The 24,628-nt window shown below is 38.4% G+C and overlaps 1 protein-coding gene across 1 annotated transcript in view; it reads right to left on the bottom strand.

Annotated features, from left to right (window-relative positions):
- Nucleotides 1-7,613: 7,613 nt before the first annotated feature.
- The window catches only part of MRPS9 (mitochondrial ribosomal protein S9), a 43,155-nt gene continuing 26,140 nt past the window's right edge, over nt 7,614-24,628 (bottom strand). Inside the window, exons 6-11 of the mRNA XM_054163171.1 lie at nt 18,436-18,518; nt 15,350-15,425; nt 12,516-12,684; nt 10,555-10,663; nt 9,234-9,403; nt 7,614-7,841 (exon numbers count right to left, since the gene is read on the bottom strand). Of these exons, the coding sequence (XP_054019146.1) occupies nt 7,750-7,841; nt 9,234-9,403; nt 10,555-10,663; nt 12,516-12,684; nt 15,350-15,425; nt 18,436-18,518 (699 nt within the window). The 3' untranslated portion in view covers nt 7,614-7,749. The remainder of the gene's footprint in view (nt 7,842-9,233; nt 9,404-10,554; nt 10,664-12,515; nt 12,685-15,349; nt 15,426-18,435; nt 18,519-24,628) is intronic.

Here is a 24,628-nt window from a genome sequence, read left to right as displayed (position 1 = left end):
CTGAGGAGGAGAAAATCAAATTCCTCTCTACCGTGCAGGTGATAAAATCCACAGGTGAACTTACACGAAATAACATATCCTAGCTGGCACACCTATTTGAGCAAGTGCAGCCCTTGTGCTTCAGCAATGCTGGGGTCTATACCCACCAGAACTAAACAGCCTCAGAGAGATCTTTTGGTTTCTCTTCCCTCTTGCAGTAAACTGACAGCACTGCACCTGGCACTGCAACACACCACCGTGACAGTTGCTTGTGCAGTTTCCTTAGCTGTTTGTGAAGTTGCTTAATGAAATGAGGATGTCCAGTTCTGGTGTGAAAGGTGGCAGGCAGCAGGAAGTTGGAAGATCCTGACCATGCAGCTGCCCCATGATTATCTGTTTGAGCTGAGCAAGGAAAATATTTTCCAGCCTTGTGCTTGTGTTCTCCTTTTAGTAATGAAGTTGAATGAAGCAGACATTTTGTCTTGCATGGTATTTTCAGTACACATGACAGCCTTCTCAAGCATTGGTGTTCCTGCATAAGAGCTCTCAGTGGGGACTTTGATGGCTAACCACACATGCAGAGATGCATAGGTGATGCTCGGCCACAGTGTGAAAAACAGTATATAAAAGTCACAAGGTCCTTTACAAAGCAATGATCTCTTCTTCTTCTGTTAAGCTGTGTCATTCTGCCCCTGTACACTGCACTGGTTAGGCCGCACCTTGAGTACTGTGTCCAGTTCTGGGCCCCTCAGTTTAGGAAGGAGGTTGACTTGCTGGAACGAGTCCAGAGAAGGGCAACGAAGTTGGTGAGGGGCTTGGAGCACAAGCCCTATGAGGAGAGATTGAGGGAGCTGGGGTTGCTTAGTCTGGAGAGGAGAAGACTCAGGGGTGACCTTATTGCTCTCTACAACTACCTGAAGGGGGGCTGTAGTGAGGCAGAGGTTGGTCTCTTCTCCCAGGCAACCAGTACCAGAACAAGAGGACACAGTCTCAGGCTACACCAGGGGAGGTTTAGGCTGGAGGTTAGGAGGAAGTTTTACACAGAGAGAGTGATTGCCCATTGGAATGGGCTGCCTGAGGAGGTGATGGGGTCGCCGTCGCTGGGGGTGTTCAGGGCGAGGCTTGACAGGATGCTTGGTTCCATGGTTTAGTTGATTGGGTAGTGTTGGATGATAGGTTGGACATGATGATCTCGAAGGTCTCTTCCAACCTGGTCTATTCTATTCTATTCTATTCTATTCTATTCTATTCTATTCTATTCTATTCTATTCTATTCTATAACAGTATTTTTACTGTCTATAATAATGTTCTTGCTGTCCACAATGATTCATTTCTACTTCTCTTGCTTTGCACAGTCTAAAATCAGTCACATCATATGAACAGAGGTTTAAACAAAACAGTTCCCGCTGATACCACTACCAGCTAGAAAGCACTAGAGCTGCCAGTGCCTCTATGTGATCCAGCATTCAGGGTGTAAGGTATGTAAGGTCAAAATTTTGGCACCACCAACCCAAATCCTGCAGCGCTACTCTGAGACTTGAAAGAACTGTACCAAGGCATGCTGAAATTTTACACCATTGGTGCAATCATCTTTATCTTGACATCATTATGTCTTATGAGAAACAGCAGTAACTAAGAGAAAGTAAATCCAGGAAAGCAGGAAGTATCAGGAACCAGTCTTGGAACAGAGAAAAATCTGCTTTTGTTGGTCTTGGGTGCAAGTCACACTTTCAGAAGGAAGTGTTAGTGGGTGTCCTGCTAATCATCTGTTAATCTGAAATCGCTTCCATGATGTACTGTCCTGCTCAGGACCTGTGGCAAGAGTACTCCACAATGCTTACCTGATCTATGAGGTCAATATTGTCAGCACCTGAAAATGACATTTATTGAAAATATAAATAGTCAGCACACATTTTGAATGCATTAAAGATATTTGGCCTCTCAGTTCAAGAAGGACCTCAGGGAACTGTTTGAAAGAGTCCAGCACAGAACCACACAGATGATTACAGGAATAGAACATCTTCCTCATGAGGAAAGGATGAAGGAACTGGGTGTCTAGTTTGGAGAGATGCCCAATGATAGGACAAGGGGCAGTGGGCGCAAGCTGGAGCACAGAAGGTTCCATGTGAACATAAGGAAAAACTTTTTCACTGGGAGGGTGACAAAACACTGGAACAGGCTGCCCAGAGAGGTTGTGGAGTCTGCTTCTCTGGGGACATTCAAACCCCACCTGGACATGTTCCTGTGTGACCTACTCTAGGTGAGCCTGCCCTGGCAGGTGGGTTGAACTAGATGATCTTTGGAGGTTCCTTCCAACACCTAATGTTCTGTGATTCTGTGATTTAGCTTACTGAAATACAGAGTTCCTCTGTAGAGCACCCAAGACTTTTTTCCTTCCAAAGAAACCAGCTAGAGAAGTACCCATTACTGCTGACATGGCTAGAAACTAGGAGAGAAATGGAAGGTAGGAATGTAATTGCCCACCAGAAAGGCCTCAATATTCAGTTATTCAACACTGAAATCTTCCAGTTAACATGCTTGCTAACAGGGGCTGAGAGGAGATGCTGAGCATTTGTTTGCATGTTTTGTTTTTCTCCCACACTGCTTTTGTGGGCAGGTACATGGGCAGTGATTTGTGATCAAATGTTTTACAGGACATTTAGTAAGCTGATACAACTGACACGCACTGGGTGCTAGCAGAGCACAAAAAGTATGTTTGCCTCAAATTCCAGCCCATGAATTCTTATCTATATAAAATATCACATAATACTGTGACAATTATCTTCCATGTGCACAAGTTTATGAATCAGTACAGAAAAAATGTGGTTCCAATAACAAATCCCCCTCCCCTTAACCAAAATTGATGTCTGGCATCTTTGGTAAATATTTATTATGTATCCAACTAGTTTGAGGTTGCTGGGGATTAATTTACGTTGGATATATGGCAGAAATTCTTTACAGTGGGGAGGGTGAGAAACTGGAACAGGTCACCCAAAGAAGCTGTGTATACCCCATCCCTGGAAGTGTTCAAGGCCAGGTTGGATGGGGCTTTGAGCAACCTGGTCAAGTGGAAGGTGCCCATAGCAGGAAGGTTGAAACTAGAGTCTTTGAGGGTCTCTTCCCAACCAAACCATTCTGTAGTTGTATGATTTTAACTTTGTGACAACTGTATCATTTCCAAGCTTCACACATCAGCTGGCATTTCTTAGCCTAACATTGTAATACTAATTTGAAGGTGTTACTTACACATTAAAATTAGACTGCTAAAAACAAGCAGTAAGTGACAGGGCTCGGTGTTGGGACCACTTCTGTTTAACATCTTTATTGATGACCATGATTAGAATAGAATTAACCAGGTTGGAAAAGACCTTCGAGATCATCAAGTGATGAAGACATAGTGTGCCATCATCACCAAGTTAGGTGGGAGTGCTGATCTGCACGAGGGTAGGGAGGCTCTACAGATGGACTTGGATAGATTGGGTCGATGGGCCAGTGTTAATGGGATGAACTTCAACAAGGCCAAATGCCAGGTCCTGCATTTGGGTCACAACCCCAAGCAATGCTACAGGCTTGGGGAAGTGTGGCTGGAAAGCTGTCTGGCAGAAAGGGACCTGAGGGGTTCTAACTGACAACAACTGAATATGGGCAAGCAGTGTGCCCAGGTGGCCAAGAAAGCCAATGGCATCCTGACCTGTATTAGAAATGTTGTATCCAGCAGGAGTAGGGCGGTGATTGTCCCCTGGCACTCCGCTCTGGTGAGGCCACACCTTGAGTATTGTGTCCACTTTTGGGCACCTCAAAAGAGAGGTGTCAAGGTGCTGGAGTGCAGAGGAGGGCAACAAAGCTGGTGAAGGGCCTGAAGAATAAATCTTATGAACAGTGACTCATCAAGGAGCTGGGGCTGTCCAGTTTGAAAAAGAGGACGCTGAGGGGAGACCTTATTGCTGTTTATGTCATTGTAGACAGGCTGGTGCTGGTCTCTTCTCAAAGGACATTAGTGATAGAACAAGAGGGAATGGCCTCAAAGCTGTGACTGGGTAGGTTTAGATTGGACATTAGGAAAAAGATTTTCACAGAAAGAGTGATCAGGCATTGGAATGTGCTGCCCAGGGAGGTGGCGGAGCTGGCAATCCTGGAGGTGTTTAAAGGTAGTTTGGATGTGGTGCTTGGGTTAGGGGAGAACCTTGGAGTGTTGGCGGTTGGGAGATCGTCAGGGTCTTTCTTAACCTGAATGTTTCTGTGATTCTGTGACACTGTTTCTCAAGAAAATAACATTTCTCATCAGGAAGAAACAATCTTTATCTACCCTTTTGAAACTAAATACATTTATTTTCATATTAATTCACTGTTAATTTTAAGTAAAAGACATTTTCTTTTTAAATCATACTTACATGGAAGATTTTCACCTTTTACCCCCAAGCAGCTACATACCACTTCTGAAAATAGCACGATCATTAGATTGCAAACTGCTCCATCTTGTGGTAATACAGCAGCATTAATACAAACCAGAAACGTCCTTGCAGCTTTACCCTTCTGACTGACTAGCTGGTTTTACACTGAATAAATATCACAATTGCCAGAAATCGATGGCATAGATGCGTTCCGCTTCTCATAACAAAATTGCCTCTTTTAACTCAAAGCAGAGCATCGGTGTGGTGCATTGAAAAAAAAAAAGAAAAAGAAAGGCCTGGATGAATCACTGCATGTAGTGAGCAGAAAGCTTAGAAAGCTTATTCTCTTTACTCACATTCACAAAATACTTTAATACTTAAAGTATAAGCAGCTGTCATATTCAGGACATCTTTCTGAAATACTGTTGGCAAGGTAAGCTGGTTACCACTGCGAGTCGTTCAAAATTAAGACCTCAAGAGCCTGGCTTACTGTAGGTGTTCAGAACTGCATCTTTCAACAGCCCTGAGAATGCAAGGCAATGGGCAGAATGGTAACCTAAACCAGGTTATTCAACATGATAAACTGCTTCTGCTACTGCACTGCTGTCACAAACCAAAATTAACAGCTTCAAATTCTTTGTTTGGTTCTTCCATAAGACACTTTTGTTCTGGTGAATCTGGTTCTGATGAATCTGATTCTTCACTGAGCGAGTCATTCGTCATTGGAATGTGCTGCCCAGGGAAGTGGTGGAGTCGCCGTCCCTGGAGGTGTTCAAGGGGAGATTGGACGTGGCACTTGGTGCCATGGTCTAGTCGTGAGGTCTGTTGGGACAGGTTGGACTTGGTGATCCTTGGGGTCTCTTCCAACCTTAGTTACTGTGATACTGTGATACTGTAAAAATGACTGGGGGAAAAAAATGGTAGTCTCCACTTTTGATCAAACCAGTCCTTCCTAAGAGATTTATCTCTTAACTCCTAAATGTTGACATGTATTACATTTTTCCACAAAGGGTGGCAGGGGGGCAGGGGGTAGTACAGGTCTGTTTTTTCCTTTCTTTTCAAAAACCACTTCTCTTTCAGCTTGGTTTCAGAATTAACTGGCAGATTGAGCATGTAGCTAAGAAGCAAGTAACCTGGGTGCACAAGATTCACTAGTATTTCCAGGGACTTCCCTAAAATGTTGTGATCAAAATCTGAAAGTACCCTATCTAGAATTTTTCTTGGGTTGAAACACTCAAGGCTGTGCCCATACTTTTTCTTAATGTAAAAGGTTAAGAAATCCTTGTAAAAAATGATAAAAGGCTTTGTGTGTTATCAGTACTGACACACTGTTGCACTCCCACAGCTTTGTTGTCTAACGAGGTAGGAAAACTAAAATGATCAAACTGATAAATTTTTAAGATAGTCTACTATTTAATCTCATTGTATCTTCTTCAACCAGCAGCTTCATTTAAGTCCATCTGCTTACCTACATTTTGTTATGTAAGCACATCACAAGAACCCTTAGGTACCTGTCCCAACATGGACATTTACCAAATGCTTTTATTACAAGTCACAGCTGTTACTGAAACATAATATGAGTTATTTGGCTACACACAAACAATCTAGAGTTAAATTATAAGAAATGCTAAATAAGCCACTTTGTATTTACCTTAGTGTAAAACATGACTCATGTAAACTCATTTGTTTTTCAAAGATCGTCAAGTCCACCACTCAACCATGTCCCTAAGCACCTCTCAGGGATGGTGATTTCACCACTTCTGTAGGCAGCCTGTGAAGAAATTTTTCCTAACCCAAAACTACTCTGGCACAACTTGGGGCCATTTCCTTTTGCTCTATCACTTGTTATCTGGGAGACCAATCCCCACCTTGCTACAACCTTAAGTAGTTGCAGAGTCACATATTTTGATTGAGAGAAACTACCTCAGCAAGGTGAAATCTTGCCCAAGTTTACTGAATGTGCTCATGAAACAAGCTAGAAAGCAGCACAGCATGACTCTGGAGACTAAGGAATTAGAAGTCAGTCAGGGATGCCTACCCAGTTTCAGATGTTTTCTGTTTTACTCAGCTCCAGAAGTTAATTTATTTGCTCCCTTCTCTTTAATGGCACTTAGGAAAATAATGACCCATACAAACTACTCACAGTTGTTTACCACCTGTAACGACCTGCTAGCCTCTTTTGTTACCTCTCAGGTGTCATATTTGTGGTATAATCTACAGCAAATAAGAAGCAAGGCATGTACTCCAGCACTCAGAAAAACAGTATTTGAGGAGGAAAAAATTCCAAGTATTGAAGTCTTCTAAGGTAAAGGGAAAGTTGGAATGTGTCCTGTTGTTAAAACTACTGAGTTCAGTATTTTTCTTAAATACTTTCTCCTGGTGAGATGAACCTTAAGCTCTTTTATGCTCTAGCCCAGTTTCTACAGGAAAGATGAAGGATATGCTCTTCCCTGGAAGCTGTATGTATTTGACCTGTCCCAGGAAATTAGCAGTAAACCAAAACCTTGCGCTTTCGGGTGAGTGCTGTAACCACTCATCTATTTTGGAAGGCTATAATTATAGACAGGAGGTGGGCAGCACTGTCATCACCTTCTGCTTCTGATTTTCAAAAAAGAAAAGTTATGACTGTATTTGGCAAAGAGTCCAACGCTATCTTTGTGCATTAGCCATATTCGGAACGCGCCTCCTTCATCAGGCCCCTGGAGATCTAGGGGGTGGAGACAAGTATTCTAAAAGATTAACTTCAGCTTAATCCCTCCAGCTCTTTCTGCATTTGGGGGAAGAGAGAAACTCCTCCGGAGGGTGATTCAGAGCACCTAAATTTAGGTATTTGCTCTGAATCACTCTGCTTAACCCAGGGAGGCATCCTGAAGACAACTGATTCCACAGGCAAAGGTTATTTCCTGTGACTGTTCCTCTCTCAACATCTCTCGATTGCCAGTAGCATTCTCACTCATTTCTCAACTGCACTGTGGCTTAGATGGGAAGTTGTCACTTGTCCTCTAATGCCGGTGAGGCAAAAAGAGAGGTACGCCAAAGTTGTCAAAAAACCTATTCAGGAGCTGCCCAATTCCAGAATTTAGACAGTGAAGCCACTAAATAAATAGACTGATTTTGGAAAGTTGTAATCCATGGACATGTTTTTTTAATTGTTGCTGACTTCAGCGGAGCTAAGATGCAAAGCTAGCACACAAGTGACTACTTTAACTTCAGCATTTTGTGAAATGACATTGAAAGGAAGTTGTTGCTTTTTAAACAGAGAAAATGTAGTGGTTGTAATGGGAAAAGTCTTTATTACTAAATATATTTATACAGTGGTTTTAAATCACAATTCATTATGCTTTGAAAGTCTCAGAGCACTCTGCCATTCTCCAAATACTCAGCGCTTTTTCCACGTGAATTTCCGTCTGGCTCCCTCTTGCCCAGGCTTCTTTCGTTCCCTCACACGTGGGTCGTATGTTAGTAGCCCAGCTACAAAACACAAAAGATTATCTATTTGTTTAATGGATGTCAAGCAATAGAGAAATACTACATGTGGTGGTGTAGCCAATTAACTTTGCATGTGAATGTAATACCTAGAAGAACAAGGACTCAGTATAAAACGCCAAAAGGAATTTCAGGATTCCCTTCTTGTATTTTAACTTTTCTTTACTAATGGAACTCTCTTCACATTTAACTTAACTAACCACTAAAAAAATTCCACATCGTTTTATGTTCCTTAAATCTCTAGAGCAGAGGTCCCAAAACATTTTCTGGTTGTACACTCCCACTAGCAAAACACTTCTGAGCATACACTCCCAATATATGTGTATTTATAATTAACTTATAATTATATTCACTACTGAAATTCTAAGATTGTCTTCTTGCAACCCAACGGATCATCTTGCACAACACCAGGAGGCACACACCCTGCTTTGGAGACCCTTGCTTTGAAGTGCACTTAGTGTTCTCAAAGTGTATTTGGCAATGTCCAGAAATGTTCAGAATGATGCAAATCTCGTTACAGATACACAACACATTTCAGTGTCAGTTTACACGGGCATTCCTGGCAAGTCTTACATGTCAGTACTGAAAAAAAATATAATCAAAGAATCACGTTGCAAAGATACTGGCATGAAGATAGCTCTGCTTCCACAGATGGCAAGAGACAGGAAAAATAAAAACTTTTTAAAAAATCACAGTTGTGCGAGTCATACATGCAGGTATTTTCCCTGCTAGTCCAGAAAGCACACTGTTAACAGCTCACTGCAATTCTGTACTTGCTGAAACAGTATGGATGGCATCTGATCACTGAGAAGCATCGAGTGCTCCAGTTATTCAGATTAATTCTGCTTTACCTTAGGCAACTTGGAAACGCTATACAAAGCAAGAGGTCAAACAAGCTCCTTCAGTCTGGCTTGTTGTAAGTGATATGTTTATACTCACTACTACCCCTCCAAAGCTAACCCTCCAGTAGTGTTTACGTTCAAGAGTAAAACGTTTTTTCAACATGAAGAAGCTGAGGCTAACCAAGTAAAACAAAATACAATCTTAGGACCTCACAGTTCACTAATGTGTGATCGAGATACCTTTGTTAAAGAACAGACATTCATGTTTTGTGATTCTATACCAAGGCAACGTAAGCTGATAAACAGACCCAAGAGAGGTCAGGAGAGATGGGGAAAATGCTCAAGTCACCAGAGATGTACACAAAGGATGCTAGGAAAACAGTGAATAAACAAATGCAGATCCCTTTCACACAACATACAAGGTTTCACTGAGATGATTTACTCAAATGTGCACTATCTGATCCTTAATGATCCTTGTATTAGTTCTATTAATAACCAGAAATGCATCAAACACTGAAATAATGTCAAATCCTACCTTGCCTCATGAACTCCACCTCTTTTTCTGTCACAAAACTCTTTAAGGCTTTTGCAGAGGCCAAACGTATTGCTCCAGCCTGTGCAGATCTTCCTCCACCTGAGACTGTGCAGATCATATCATGTTTTCCAACCCTGCCAAGAAACTGGAAAGGGAACAACAACTGTTCCCTAAAAATAAAAAGTAAAAACATCGTAATGGTAAGAATATATAGCATGTAATTTTATACACACATATGTATATTTCTTACCATAGATATACAAAACCAAGGTTAACTTCCAGGCAGAGACCCAAAAAGGCATTCATGTCCAATTTCCTACTGATATCAACTAAATAAATGGGAAATTAGCTGCCAGTGGTATGTATTTCAAGTTCAGTTTTTCAATTGCTTTTGTTTCACTACTTATCTATTGATAAGATCCATCAGTTGTGGGTATTCAAACTAAGCAATCCCTCACTCTGTTATTGAACTCAGAAAGTGTAACACAAAATAAAAATCACATCTGCAAAAATTACATCTCCAAACTCTGAAGCTTTATATAAAAAGAGTCTCACCTGGTTTGTTTCCACCGTGTTACTATCTGCATACAATTTGCAAATCTCTCCAGAAACTCTTAAAACACACAAACTTTTTTTTCTTTTTATAAGTAACTGCAAGCCCTTTCTAAGGGGACCAAAATTTGAGCTATCCAAATAGTCCGTGCACTTCAGTTTTGCAGTCATAGAATACATAGAATAAACCAGGTTGGAAGAGACCTTCAAGATCATCGCATCCAACCCATCAACCAATCCAACACCACCCAAACAACTAACCCACGGCACCAAGCACCCCATCAAGTCTTCTCCTAAAAACCTCCAGTGATGGCGACTCCACCACCTCCCCAGGCAGCCCATTCCAATGGGCAATCACTCTCTCTGTATAGAACTTTTTCCTAACATCTAGCCTAAACCTCCCCTGGCACAGCCTGAGACTGTGTCCTCTTGTCCTGGTACTGGCTGCCTGGGAGAAGAGACCAACATCTGTCTGTCTACAACCTCCCTTCAGGTAGTTGTAGAGAGTAATAAGGTCACCCCTGAGTCTCCTCTTCTCCAGGCTAAGCAACCCCAGCTCCCTCAGAAAGGAGAGACAAAGAAACACAGAGGAAGCCTTCCCTATCAGTTCTTAAACTAATGACTCCTGAAAACTTGGAAGAAAAGCAAGACCAGTTTTCACAAAACAGTTAGAGAGAAATAAGAACATAACATCAACTCATCGGGCTCACGGCAAGCCTTTCGGTGGATAATTTACATACAGTAACAATACATTTCATAGTGCTCTCACCTGTCCTGCAGCACTGGGAAGTAATGTAAAACATCGATTCCATTCACTGTAATTTTTCCAGTCCCATTGTCATAAACTACTGCAGTAGCTTTTGCAGTTTTTCTTTTACCTTCAAAAAATTAAAACCAATCTGTTACGAGCCTTCAACATTCCACAGAACTTCAACTGCCCAAGAGGTTAGGCCAGTCTCAACACTTCATACAGTACCAGCTGTTTCTCCTTGGGAGATTAAGTTAAAAATTAAGAGGAAATAAATACAATTAACTACTAGCTTTCAATACATTTCAATCCATGTTGGGGAAGGAGGGGCTGTTGGGAGAAGATATATGTAGAAGGCTACTTCCCATAACATTAGCAGATCAGGACCTTTCTTGACCTAGTGATACAGCATATGAAAATAAGCAGTCTGTTACCTGCAAACACCTACATTTACCATAAGTTCAAGTTCTAGCAATACTAAAATACTTACTGAAATTATAAAAAAACCCCATAGAAGTTTAAGATACTCACCTGGAAAAGGTTAACACTTTAATTATACTGGTATAAGCAATGCCTATGCATCATTTAGCATAGTTTCCTCGGAAATTACTACTTCTCTGTAAGAGTATTTAGCTTCAAGTTAAATCAAGACTGTTCTTAAACTTGGAAATCTCAAATAGCACAGACTGCATGTTCATCAGACACTGAAGACACTATTTGAAAACAACAGTGTGGATTAAGTCCCAGGCTGGTATGCTCTCACATCATCTGGAAACCAAAGTAGAACCACGCTCTAGCTATTTTGCCCCTCGCATTCTCTGTGAGCTTTGCTCTTGTCATCATCTGCTGCTTGCTGCCTAAGAACACAAGTAATTTCTGACTAAGACTCCTCCTAAACACACAGCACAGTGCGTGCATGCCCATCTGCTTTGTCCAGAATGTCAGACTTTCCTATTCGTGTTGTTGCTACATTATTTCTTCTAAACAACCACTCATACACATCATATCATTCTTCCACTAAGCATCCTTCCATTTAAAATGTAAGCTGCCTCTGTTTAGAAGATTTAGGGACCTTCATGGCTTTCTTCAAACATCCCTTCTGTCTCAGCACCAATGACTGACTCCTGTCTCTGCCCCATAATGGTATCTGTCTTTTGTCCATTTGTTACAGAGAAAAAAAAATTAGGAATTCCCTCTTTCCATTTTCCTAGACTGTTTGTAAACATCAAAATGCCTTGCTGTTCTTTCATTTGCATCTTCAAAATTCTCCTTTGCTGGACTGCCTGCAACAGTCATGATAAAGGTGACCTAGGTGTCTAAGCATGCCACTTTTATATTGAGCGATATCCATAGAATCCTCCTTATGCATTTATGTTTTCCCAGTCCTCTGTTCTTTATGTTGAGCAGTAAACTCTTGCCAGCAATGGAAGTCCTTCTGTATCCTACATTTAGCACAAGAGGGTCCTCAGCCAAGATACTACTCTATAAAAACACAGATAAAAACTAACAATTGATAGACCTTGTGCCACAAACCTCCACTTTTATTAACAGTTCACCTCATAACTCAGTATGCCATAACTTAATTAACAATTATACATGCAATATACACATAAACATGTAAGATGAAGTAGTGAGACATTCAACAGTGTTGCACCTACTATGAAGAAAGTAGCAGTAAGAAGAAAAAATCTCTGCCTCATTATACATAGAATACATAGAATAAACCAGGTTGGAAGAGACCTTCAAGATCATTGCGTCCAACCCATCAACCAATCCAACACCACCCAAACAACTAACCCATGGCACCAAGCACCCCATCAAGTCTTCTCCTGAAAACCTCCAGTGATGGCGACTCCACCACCTCCCCAGGCAGCCCATTCCAATGGGCAATCACTCCCTCTGTATAGAACTTTTTCCTAACATCTAGCCTGAACCTCCCCTGGCGCAGCCTGAGACTGTGTCAAGCAACTTGAAATGATTACCTTCACCAGTGCTGAAAGCCACTCCTCGCTCATCGTATTTCAAGGGCTCAATCACTACCTTTTGCAACTGTGCAGGAACTTCTCTGGAAAACTTTTGTATATACTTCTCCTCCATGTCACCACACGGCAACGTCATCAGTTTTTGTAAGAGCTGAATAAATCTTGAATACTGTAGACAACAAGACTTCATTAAAGGACGCAGGTGTAATTGCATTTGCTAAACCTTTCTCATTTTATATAAACTGATCTTTCCTACTTCACTTGTATCGATGATTTCTGACAAGATGACACTTGCGCACCTGCATGAGGATGCATCGGTTTTTTGTGTGACTAAATATACCTGGTTCTGTCTTCAAGGAACAATGAAACTTTATTCAAAGCAGAGCCAACTCTTTTGTAATACGGGGTTATTGTATTGGAATGAAGATCGCTTCGCTTTCAAAAAGAAAACATTGAGAGAGGTCTTCATTCTTTTATTACTATTTTATTAAAATGGCAAAAGGAAACAATTTTCACCTCATTTTCAGTAAGTCAGCATGTTCACTGACTTGGAAATAATTTTATTTCACTAAACTGAACCTCTCAAATGATTATATTTCATAATATATACAGGAAATACCTATCTATCTATCTTTGGCTGTTCAAGCTGAATTACTTTAATGTTTATGATATCCTTTAAAACCGAACAATCAAGCTATTTAAAAATTCAAGTGATACTTGACTTAAAGGGCAACCTCTCAAAATAAATTATCTTTTGCTACTGTGAGGTTCTCCTTCCCCCTCATGCCCCTCCTTCAAAGTTCTTTAACATGTGATTAAAGAGTAAACTCCACCGTGTTAACCCATTTGTGCTAAAAGCTAGACTACCTGGTCACCAGCTGTGCTATCACCCAAAATAGATCTTACATACAGACATCACATTTGTTAATCATAACCGTTACTTACAAGCTGTTATCAAAAGTGGTTTTATCACTCTGTTACCAGCATCTTCTGCACAAAATTAATACATTCCTTGTAAGCTAGCAATAGCCCCTGGAACTCCAACATCCCTAGGCAGCTACGCCTAACAATACGATACCACACAGGATGTGTGGTAAAGCCTTTGAAGAGCAGCAATATAAAAAAGAAAAATGTTATAGAGGCTAGTGTGAAGGAAACTTCCAACAGGTTTGCAGAGTGAAAAACAAAAAGAAATTTAAAATAACCAGTAGCTCTGATTTTAATAAACCAAACATCACAGGAAATTCTTCTGCAGTGGAAAAATATAAGAATTTGAACAGGTGAAACCGGTAGTTCATATGCAGACATTTCAAATATATCAAAACAATGTTTGTTCCCAGGCTGAAGCTTTGTGGTTTCACATGTGAAAGGCCTGCACATAAAACAGTCTGGAGCTTGGGTTGGTTTTGTTAGGGTGGTTTGGGGTTTTTTTTGTTTGATTGTTTTGCTGCTGCTGTTGGGGTTTGGGGGCTTTTTTCTTGTTGTGGTTTGTTTTTTAGTTAACTGCAATCTGTTTTTACAGATGCTAAGAATGTATAAAACCAAAGCAGTGAACACCACCAAACTGTTTGGTTGTACAACTAGAGCAGTTCCTGTCACTCTGAAAGGAAAAACAGCCATTTCGAGTGCAGGAGCTACTGAAAACACTTAAGTCACAACTGCTGCTACTGCAAGCAAGGTACAGGAGGTTTCCTCTGCCTGTACCAGGACGGAGAATTTACAACAAGCATTTCTAACTTATGCTTACAGACCACAATCTGCTCAAGACCATTTCACATTGCCCACAGACAAGGAAGCCATCACATGTTCTGGGCAGCAAGTGAGCAAAGGGCATGTTTGTTCCTGCTGCTGTGGTATTTTTGTAATGACAACATCCACAATACAGAAGATATTGAAGAACACAGTTTCTAGGAAAGAAAATACCTGGGATGCTTAGACAAATAGTCTTATTTTCTCTGGTACTATCTGATTCAGGCTTAAATTTCCAAGAGAAAACTGAAGCTGGCCTGAATCTGCTATTACAAATCTAATGCTATTTAGGGGGCTGTAGGAAAAAGCTCTGAGAAAAAAGCATACAACTACCAGGAGGAGTAGTATTACTCCCAGAGATAAAGGAGGACTAGACAGTGATAGAGTTTGCAGATACTGGGGAAAATACAAACCCCTCTGCTCCCACCATATTCATATCAAAAATATAACATGAGATACCTGTATCAGACCACAGATCTATGTAGCTTTGGATCTTGCTCCTGATTCTGTAGCCAATAAATATTAAAAAGGACTCCTTATTTCTGATCAGTCTTCTTTGTGACTTTTCTATCATTATCATGTCCTTCTTAAGATGAAATACTCAGAAATTCTGTGGTTTACCATTAGACAAATCCATCATGTTTCCCATCTTGAACATATACCCCTTCTCTACAATCAGCAACAGAGGTTCTAGCCCTGTCTGATTTTCATCTGCAACAAGAATAAATCACCATTTATTTCTATTATCAAGTGTTTCTATACTCCATTCCTAACTACATCATTAGATGACAAGGAACAAGACCTCTAGGCCTCACAATGCTACCAGGAGAAAAACTAAACCGTGCCAGTTACAATGGAAAACCCTTAGTAGTTCGGTACTGCACTACGTGAAAAATGCAACACAGGTCACTTCTCAAGATATGAATGTGACAGTACTGTGAGTGTATTTAGACTTTATGAGAAGACTGAAAATTCTTTTGAAGAGCACCTGCTTCTAGAGTACCTTTTCAGTATCCAAAAACGCACCCCAAGTCCATATTTTTAAGACACAAGTCTCCTTAAGATTAGAAAGATTAATTACTTACATCATCATCTGACAGTTTTTCTAACAACATTTCTTCCAATTCAATCTTAGTCAGCCATCTGCTGCCAGCCAGGTTTCTGTTTAAAATATCACATATATTCTGCCTTTAATTAACCATGCAATTAAGAGTTACATCACAAAGGACCACACAGAGTCAGTCTTCATTCAGAAATACATTTTCCATTACAAATGAATATAGCTCACATTCCTACAGTAAACATGAGAAGGCCTACGTTGATTTAAAGGATTTCACTTTTGAAAGGGATGATAACTTCATGTATTGAATTAACTACATGAAAATTATGAGTATCAATTATGCATTATTCATATTACTGAAGTCTGAGATTTGATCTAGAGTAATACTGTAGTAGTAAGTGATCCTCCCCATGACTTAAGACTTAATTTTAAAAGCCTGCTGCTAAAAAAATTTGGTTTACAAGCAGCAAAGAATAGTATCAAAGGCAGAACTTTAAAATCAAAATCTACAACAACAGAATTTTGCCTCTGGTCTTTACTTTCCTGATTGATACAAAAAATTGCACTAGCAGTAAGCATAGTTCTAATGCTGCAATGATACACTGTATTCTATCTGCAGTGTAATCTTGACCCACTCTGCACAGAAAGTGCACTGATAACAGCGAAAGCAGACATTTCTAAGAAAACAGTTTCACTGAGATGTTAGCACAAAGAAATAACAGTGCTTGAAATCAATCTTTGTGAAATATGTATTATATAAATCAGCCAACTAAACAAAACGCCACCATAAATACACATGCCACCATAACCACGTAAATTCAAGGCAAAACTGCAAGTAGTTTCTAACCTCGTCATGTTTTTTCAGAAACAATTTTAATGAATGTTTTCAGCAGCATTAAGGAAGCTGTGATTCAGAAAATCATTCCTGAAAGTGATTTTAAAGTAGTATTTCTTCTTAAGTATGTATTTTAATGCTTGTTCTGAGTCAGAGCATGAGGAACGTTTATTTAGAAACAATGCTGGTTTTAACAGTCATTTTATAAGGCTTCCAATCTTCACAGAATTAAGTTTATACTTACATTTACATACTGCTTCTTCAAGTGATGTCAATGAACTTATCAACTATGAACTTAAAGTAGTTCAAGATCAGGTTAAAACCCTACAGTTAATATGCACCCACACACAATAGATTTTCTAGGGGTGGGAGGGAAGAAAACAACCAACCAACCAACCAACCACAACCAAACAACAAAACACCACCCCACAAAACCCACAAAAAACCACCAAGCAACACACATACACAAAAAAAACACCCCACCAAAACAAATACACATGCACACCAAAGAAACCCCAACCAACCTAAATAACAAACCAACCAAAACAAACCACAACCTACAGTCCTTCCCACCCACCCACCCTTTATCTACACTTTGGAAAGAAATTATCCAGTCTAATATCAGAGGAAGTATCATACCCAGCATGGAAAGTATTAAGTCTCATAAATCTTTTAAATTCTCTGGGCTTTTACAAATTTAACAGACAAAAAAAACCCTTTTCACTCTGCCTAGTTTTAGGTCATTTTTCACATCAGTAATTCACATCAGTAAATCCACTCGCTGCACTCAGTTAGGAGTGAGGTTATTTTTCAGCAGCATACACCAAGAAACTAAATTCACTTTTTTCTCATCTGCTAAAAAGCTAACAAGAACCTATGATAAAGCATTCCATGGGTCATAGGACACTATTTGTATCACAAAGAAACACAAACTTTTGTTGTTAAGTTAAAATAATCTTGGCAAAGGAATCCTTTCTGTTCCTAACAAAATGAAATGGCAGAAATTATCTCAAAGGCCTCTTCCAACCTGGTTCATTCTATTCTATTCTATTCTATTCTATTCTATTCTATTCTATTCTATTCTATCCTATCCTATCCTATCCTATCCTATCCTATTCTTCTATGCTATGCTATGCTATGCTATTCTAAATTACAAAATGCCAAACCAACATGACGTGCAACTGGAACAGCACATAAATCTGGCTAGAAAATAGCCAGTAAGAACAAAGATAAAACCAACTTGGGACAGTAAAATGTAACTGTATGGAAAAGTATTAAATGTCAAAACCAAAACTTCCCAGCTGTGCCAATTTATTTCGTAGGCTTGTTTCATTTAACAATCTAATGTATCATAAATTCCTTGCTAAAAATCTCAAAATGGGAAATCAAAAATACAGCCCAGGAGAAGGGAACAGCTCTTACAGCATATACCCACTTCAAAAATAATCCTGACTACACACTACAAAACTAACAACTGTAATAGCATCTCCCATAGCTTCTTCTACTTGACACGTATCACTTCTGTCCAGTGGCTAACTGGCTGAAGAGCTTGCTGTGCATGTCACAGAAGTTAGAGCAAAAATCAAAAAAATAAATAAATTCAATTACTATTAATGATGATTAATTAAAAAAAATACAACCAAATAAACTTTTCTAAAATTATCACTGTTTTTTATTATCTACTGGTTTGAAACCAGTAGAGGAAAATAATGAAATTTAGTATCTTAATATTCTTTAGGTTAAATATTGCTAAGTAAAACTATTTTTAAACTGTAATTAATGAAGGATTACTAGAGGTCAGCTTTAGACCTTAGGATTTTTCAACAGATAAGCAACTTACATGGTATTTTAAAAGGCCTTGTTTTCTTATAAAGAGTTTAGCTCCTTTTTCAAAGACTTTACTAATGAAATAATTAGAAAGCTTCATATTCAGAAAACAGAATGCTGGATGTTCTGCTTATATTCAAATTACACTTGAAGACTTTTATGTAGGAGTGAATATTGAAAAGAGCAGGGAAAGATTAAAGTGCAAGAGGAACAGGTGGGTTTTTCCTGTTTTAGTAATGAGAAGTGAGCACTCCATAGGTATTTAACACCAGTAAGTCTTTTCAGCCTGAAATTACTACATAAATGTTAGACAAGCAATAAAGAAAATGCCTGAAAATGTTTGTGAAATAAAAGGCAGATAGGGTGGGGAACCACAAGATGCTCCAAAACAACATACTGAAGCATTTTGAGAAAAGTAGTACCGAAATTCATTATAAATGGAAGCTTACCTTTTTTCCTTCTGAGGAAGAAGGTCTTGAGCTAACAGTTGGTCTTGATAGTTCTGAACATTCAGGAATTTTTCATATGTTTCCTAAAATGTTTATAGAAAAGGTACATAAATGCATTTTTCCTTTTAGTATTTAGTTATTCAGAAAACACATTTATGTGGTTTTACTCTCTAAACTCTTAAAACCAGAAGAAGAGATCAGAACATAAGTACAGCAATGACAATTTAAAAAAGTTAAATTTAACCAGACATTTAGACAGTGTATTTTCATATGCAGCTTAAAGTAATTAATTTTGAATTCTGTTATTTTAATTCAACAGTGTTTGTCATCTTCTGACATACACTTGTAAAAAACATTTCTCAACTGTACACAGAAAAGCAACTACTTTAGTATAACAGATGTAACTCCAAAACATACTGCACAATAATTTCATCAGTGCATCCACCTTTCGGTTTGACTTCCTCAAACTCCTGACAAGGTTTAAAACTGTAAGTAATTTCATTTAGTCAGATTTTTGGACATTCAGAGTGTCAGCTTTATTGACAGGCTTTATCAGTCAGTGCTTCCTCATATGTAGGCATGTCTACAGAGACATACCTAAAGTTGTACATTTACTATAATCAGAACTCATGTTCTAACAGACATTAACGATATATTTATTCTGAATTGTCAGTATTTTTTAAAGCAGTTTTCTCATAATTCTTAGCTATGCTATTATATTTTTAAACAATGCTGTGACAGTGATTTATCACTTCAGAAAAACAAAAGGAAAGAGATATTCCAAAAAGTCATACTGAAACTATTACAGAAGAAACACACTTTTAATCAAGTATTTTCAGGGTTGTTTTTTTCAGTTCAGACAATTTTTGACACTATTTGGCTCTAAAATACAACACCTAATACTCTGAACTACAACAATGATTCCATTCATAGGTTAAATAGGAATATTTGGATTGCTACACTACAACACTACAACAAAGAACTTATATGCCACATAATTTACTTAGAATCATAGAATAGAATCAATAAGGTTGGAAAAGACCTCAGAGATCATCAAACCCAACCTATCACCCAACAACTCCTGACTAACTAAACCACGGCTTCGAGTGCCACGTCCAATCCCCTTTTAAACACCTCCAGGGAGGTCATCAACAAGCAAAAATAGAAAGCTTATAACCACTTTCATATACTTTATTGAGTTTTAGCAAATATTAGGGAGAAACTGCAATGTAAGAACTAGTGAGGACAAGGAGAAACAACTGGTTGTTCTATTAGTTACAAAAAAAAACCCAGAAGAAATTGTCAGAAATTAACCAAAGAAATGCCAATTATCAACACAATACTGGGATTTGCAACAGGATTCAATAAAATTTCTGCAGCAATTCACATTCTGAAAAACCCCCAGCCAACAGAAAACCATGTTTAGTTATAAACACCAACTGTTCAAGCTGACTTATCCACTAATATAAAAATGCACAAGTCTATGAACTATGAACAGATTGATAACTGAGCTGCACTCAAAGCATTTAAATAGGAGAAATTCACTGAAGTCTTTGATGCAGGTCATTGAAGCCATTTCTAACAGCACAGTGGAACAAAAGTATTTTTGTAATAAGTCAGCAGTATAAAATCCTGCAGTACAAACTTGTCCAATTTTCTTTTAGACAGCATAAACACTCATATATTATAGTAGTATGCCTTTCAGAAATCCTTTATTTTTGATATAGATCATTGTACCTGATAGGAATAAGGAAATTTTTTCAACTTACAAATGTCTACTTATCTTCAAACACAGGAAACATCACACAAAAAGAGCACAATAGATCATAGTTTCAAGTACTTCCAAACCTCACAGATCTGTAGATCTCCAAGAGAACAAGACACGGTAGCACTACTTTGGGCATGATTCACGTCACTAATCATCTTAATGGCTCCATACAGAGCTGACTATTGGCTGCAAAAATTATTGAATATACTTTAAGAGGACAAATATGGTTTGGGTTAGAGGGCATGAGCTCTGCCTGATACCAAGTAATTTTTAGGCATCTGTATTTAGAGATGAAGAACAATCAGTATAGAGGCTTTCACTCTGGACTGCAGAGCAAGGAAAGCGAAGGGGAAGGAAGGCTGCGAATGCCCCTCAGCTATCTGGGGAGAGCTCAGCTGCAACAAGCTCAACAAGCTTAGACGTTCCCATGAGCCAAAAGTTCCTGTATTTGGAAAAAGCCAGACCAATGAAGAATTTGGTTTTAGATGATCAGATATACTGGGTTACTATGTATGACAGACACATAAGGAGGTACTTCACTTTACTGCTAGCCTTCTAGCTTACCTCTTGCCTTCATCAGGCAGAGTGTTACCTTCCTACCTGGCAAAAGCAGTCTCCACTCTTGTCTCCTCAGAAGTACCCCTCACCTTCATGACACTCTGGCATATATATTTATGTACTGGAATAGTCAGCAAAACACACATGAACCAGGAGCTCATCAAAAACAGAACTATATCAATTCTTAAAAGAAGGAGTGGGGGTAAGAATCACAAGTGTTGCCTTAGGACAGATTGGCAACTGTCAGAATTCTTCTGCTTCTAAGAAGCAACCAAAGTATTTTCAGCTAACATGACTTAAGGATTTTTGTCATCATATTCAGAAACTACTAATAAGCACTGGCAAATAAAATGAGATATGCGTTGCCAGTCACTAGCTTTTAGCCTTGGAAACTCATTGTTACAATGACAAAGAAAGCTTTACCATAGCTGAAATAGCAAGATTCTACTGAAACTCAAGGTACTCCCAAAGAACACCCACACTCTGAGGCCTAAGTTCTAACAATGTGCATTTCTAAGAATTAAAATGACCTCTTTAATCTGTTCTGGTTATATTACAGTAATCATGTCCGTTTACACAAAGAACCCTTTACAGAGATGAAGACAAACAACATTAAAAAGTTGTACTTTAAAATAGTTCCAAGTGTAAGAGACACTAAATATAATTTCCTGCATATTTCTGGCAATGAAAGTGGACTTGCATCTCATATGAACTAAAATTTTAGTCTGAAGCATTACAAGAAAAGAAATAATGCATGTATTTAATCCCTGTATACTGATGAAGTCAATAGATTAAAAGAACCACTCACGTGTGAAGTACAGTATGTGGATGAGCCTTTGCAAAATCAGGAATCACATGTAATGCCCAATAATTTATCTGACAAATCTTCACTCCCCAACGGCTGAAGAAAGCTTCTGAAGACACACTTGCTTTTTCAAAGCTGGCAGGTGAAGATTTTACTAATCACTTCAGGATTCAATGGTCGAATTCATGAATGTACACATCTGTGTGTCTTGTAAACTCAGCTATTACACAATCAAAACAGCTGATTTTACAAGATTGGCTATGTACTGAAATGCTTCCATTTCTAATAGAGAGATCAAATTTCAGATCTCTAAAGGATGCTTTCTTTTAAAGATTCAAGAAAAAATATTTTACCCTGCATAAAATATTAGCAAATGGAACACTGGAAGAGGCTTTTATAGGGGGAAAAAATATTTTGGTTAAAATATGCTGCAGAGCCAATATTTTACATCACGGTTTGCATTTTTCTTTGCTTCCTATGTACTTTTGACTTCAGCATAAACTTTGGGGATTTGGGGAGTTAAAATTCTTTATTGTTATGTGTTACTGCTGATCTACGAACTCTGATATGTCGAAAAATGTGTAAGAAGCACAATTAAAATCATATAAAGAGACCACTTTGTTTTGTTCTGCACATTACAAAAACAGTATTCTGAAAAACTTTTAAGTTAAATTGTGATCAAACATACTATCCATATCTGTGAAATGGTTTTGCATGCAATATACATTCTTTCCTGTATCAGAAGAAAAATACATTCTCCTTTTCCCTACTACTCAACAAGCAGAACAAAGACAACAATGGAGTATAAAGCAAATACCCCTTACAAAAATTCATTTAATATCCAGGTTATCATAACAACATGTAAATAGGCTGTTATAATACATATGAGCACACTTCAAGTGGATAATATTATTTATTAGCATTAACTAAGCAAATAATGCTGTGATCAGTTATATTACCAGTAATTAATAAAATTCAAGTTCCACACGAGTATGTGGCAATTAATGACATACAATTTTAAGCTAAATATTATGTTTATGTGATTCACTGAAGTAGCAATTTAATGGATATTCTCAAATGGGACTATTACTTCCACTAAACTATATTAACGTACAAGTCGTCTTCTTTTTTCCCCCAGCCAAATTAAATAAAGTATGGTTTTTTAAGTCTCAAAGCTCTTAAACACACATTGGTTTAATAAGAGTTGTTAAAACAAATGTTGAGAATTTCATGTGGGTTTTGGCAGACTAAAAAAAGCCCTGTTAAACCTCACTTAATGGATTTAGTTTACAGAAGCCTATTTTATGAAAATATTCAGAAACAGTTGAAGAACACCAAAGTGTCCTATACTAATGAAAAATGCATTTGTCAAACCAATTTGTTTGAAGGTGGTTGCCACACTGTTAGAAAAAAGATGCACCCTATTGTTTCAGAGATTTCTAAGGCAAGCTTGCATACTCCAACTGCGAGGAAGAGCTAAAAATAAACTTGTAAAATTTGTAATTTCTTCATTATGATGGAATGCAACAAAACATCTTGCCCTTGGGTTGCTCTGTTTCAGCCAAAACAAATGCAAATGGCTTGTCAGATGACAGCTGTTTGATAAGCCTCCTCTACAAGACCTGCATGCTTTACTTTTTTCCATGAAACTTGGGATGAAAGGCAGAAGGCAGGAAGAGAATTAATGTAGCATACAGTCTAAAGGCAATGCTACAACCGTGATTAAGTAGAAAAGTTAAAAGGCACAGATTTTCCACAGCCTCGCTGCGTGCAACCCATCCGTGTAACAAGTTGACAGGCCTAGCGCGTCAGCTCCATCATCCTCTCCGACAGCTAAAACGCAGCATTGCATCCCTTTTCAGAGAAAATTTGCGTCTGCACCATGAAGCGTTGTACATTATTTCTTAGCACTGCAGGGGGCTCAAGTCCATATGGAACCTTCACAAATATTACCACAGATCAAACCAGCGGCGTTTCGAGGCAGATTTGACATACCTATTTAAATGAACAGCAGGGGTCCTCGGGCTGCCTCAGGCTGTGCAGGAGAAAACCTCTGTGGAAAGCCTATGCTGCAGCTCCATTACTCAGCAAAGACACACTCTACATTTATCATTCATTTCATTTCTGCTAGGGCAAGAAGCTCATTTGCCCAAGGTCAACAACAACAACAACAAAAAAGTAAAAAAAAAAAAAGAGGGATGTGTATTTTTTATTCTTCCAAAGAAATAAATGTACCTGACAAGTGGGGATTTTGTCCTTTGGATATGCAGAATGAAAATAAATATCAGATAATTCTAATAAAAACACTACACACTAAGTAAAGCTGTGCACCCAACTTGATAGCATCAGGTATTTTTTCTGACAGATTAATCATGCAACTAACTTTTTAAGATGAACTACTGAGAAAAAAATCTGACATGAGTATCCTATTATATATTTCTGCATACATTATTGATGCTTTTGCCTTCTGACTCTAAGAATACCTAAGAAACAGGCATATCTATAAACTTTTCTAAAGAGTAAGATAATGTTTGCACAATTAATGGTCATAAATATGAAACATCTGTTCCTAATCCACATTAAAACTCAGGGCCTAGTGATAGTGATGTTCCATTAGCTACATTTTTTTTCATACAGGTAAATAGATACAGATCCTTTATTCCTGGAACCATTCTAATCAGAAAAAGCCTTAACTTTGCATGAATGGAACAGTCTTAGAAAAATCAATTAAGCAGTTTAAATGCAAATTTTCTTCACACTAAATGTCAACACAAATAACATTTCCTATAACTTTACCCTTCAAGGAAAAAAAAAAAATCCTATGTTTTCTCCTACAATGAATTTTCTCAGAACTAGTCATTCTTGTCATAAGTGCACTCTCCACTACTAACCTTATGCTGCTCACCAGATTCAGCCTACATGAAAGCATTCAGACTATTCAAAGCCTGTCTGGCACCAAAATTGTAAAATAGGGCAATAATTAAAGGAAGAACTATTACATGGTCTGTTCCCTAAATATGACATAAAAATGCCCCTAGTAGTAGATTTGGTGACATAACAAA

Source organism: Dryobates pubescens, chromosome 7 (assembly GCF_014839835.1).
Source record: "Dryobates pubescens isolate bDryPub1 chromosome 7, bDryPub1.pri, whole genome shotgun sequence".
NCBI lineage: Eukaryota > Metazoa > Chordata > Aves > Piciformes > Picidae > Dryobates > Dryobates pubescens.
This window is presented reverse-complemented; position numbering and strand designations above follow the sequence as displayed.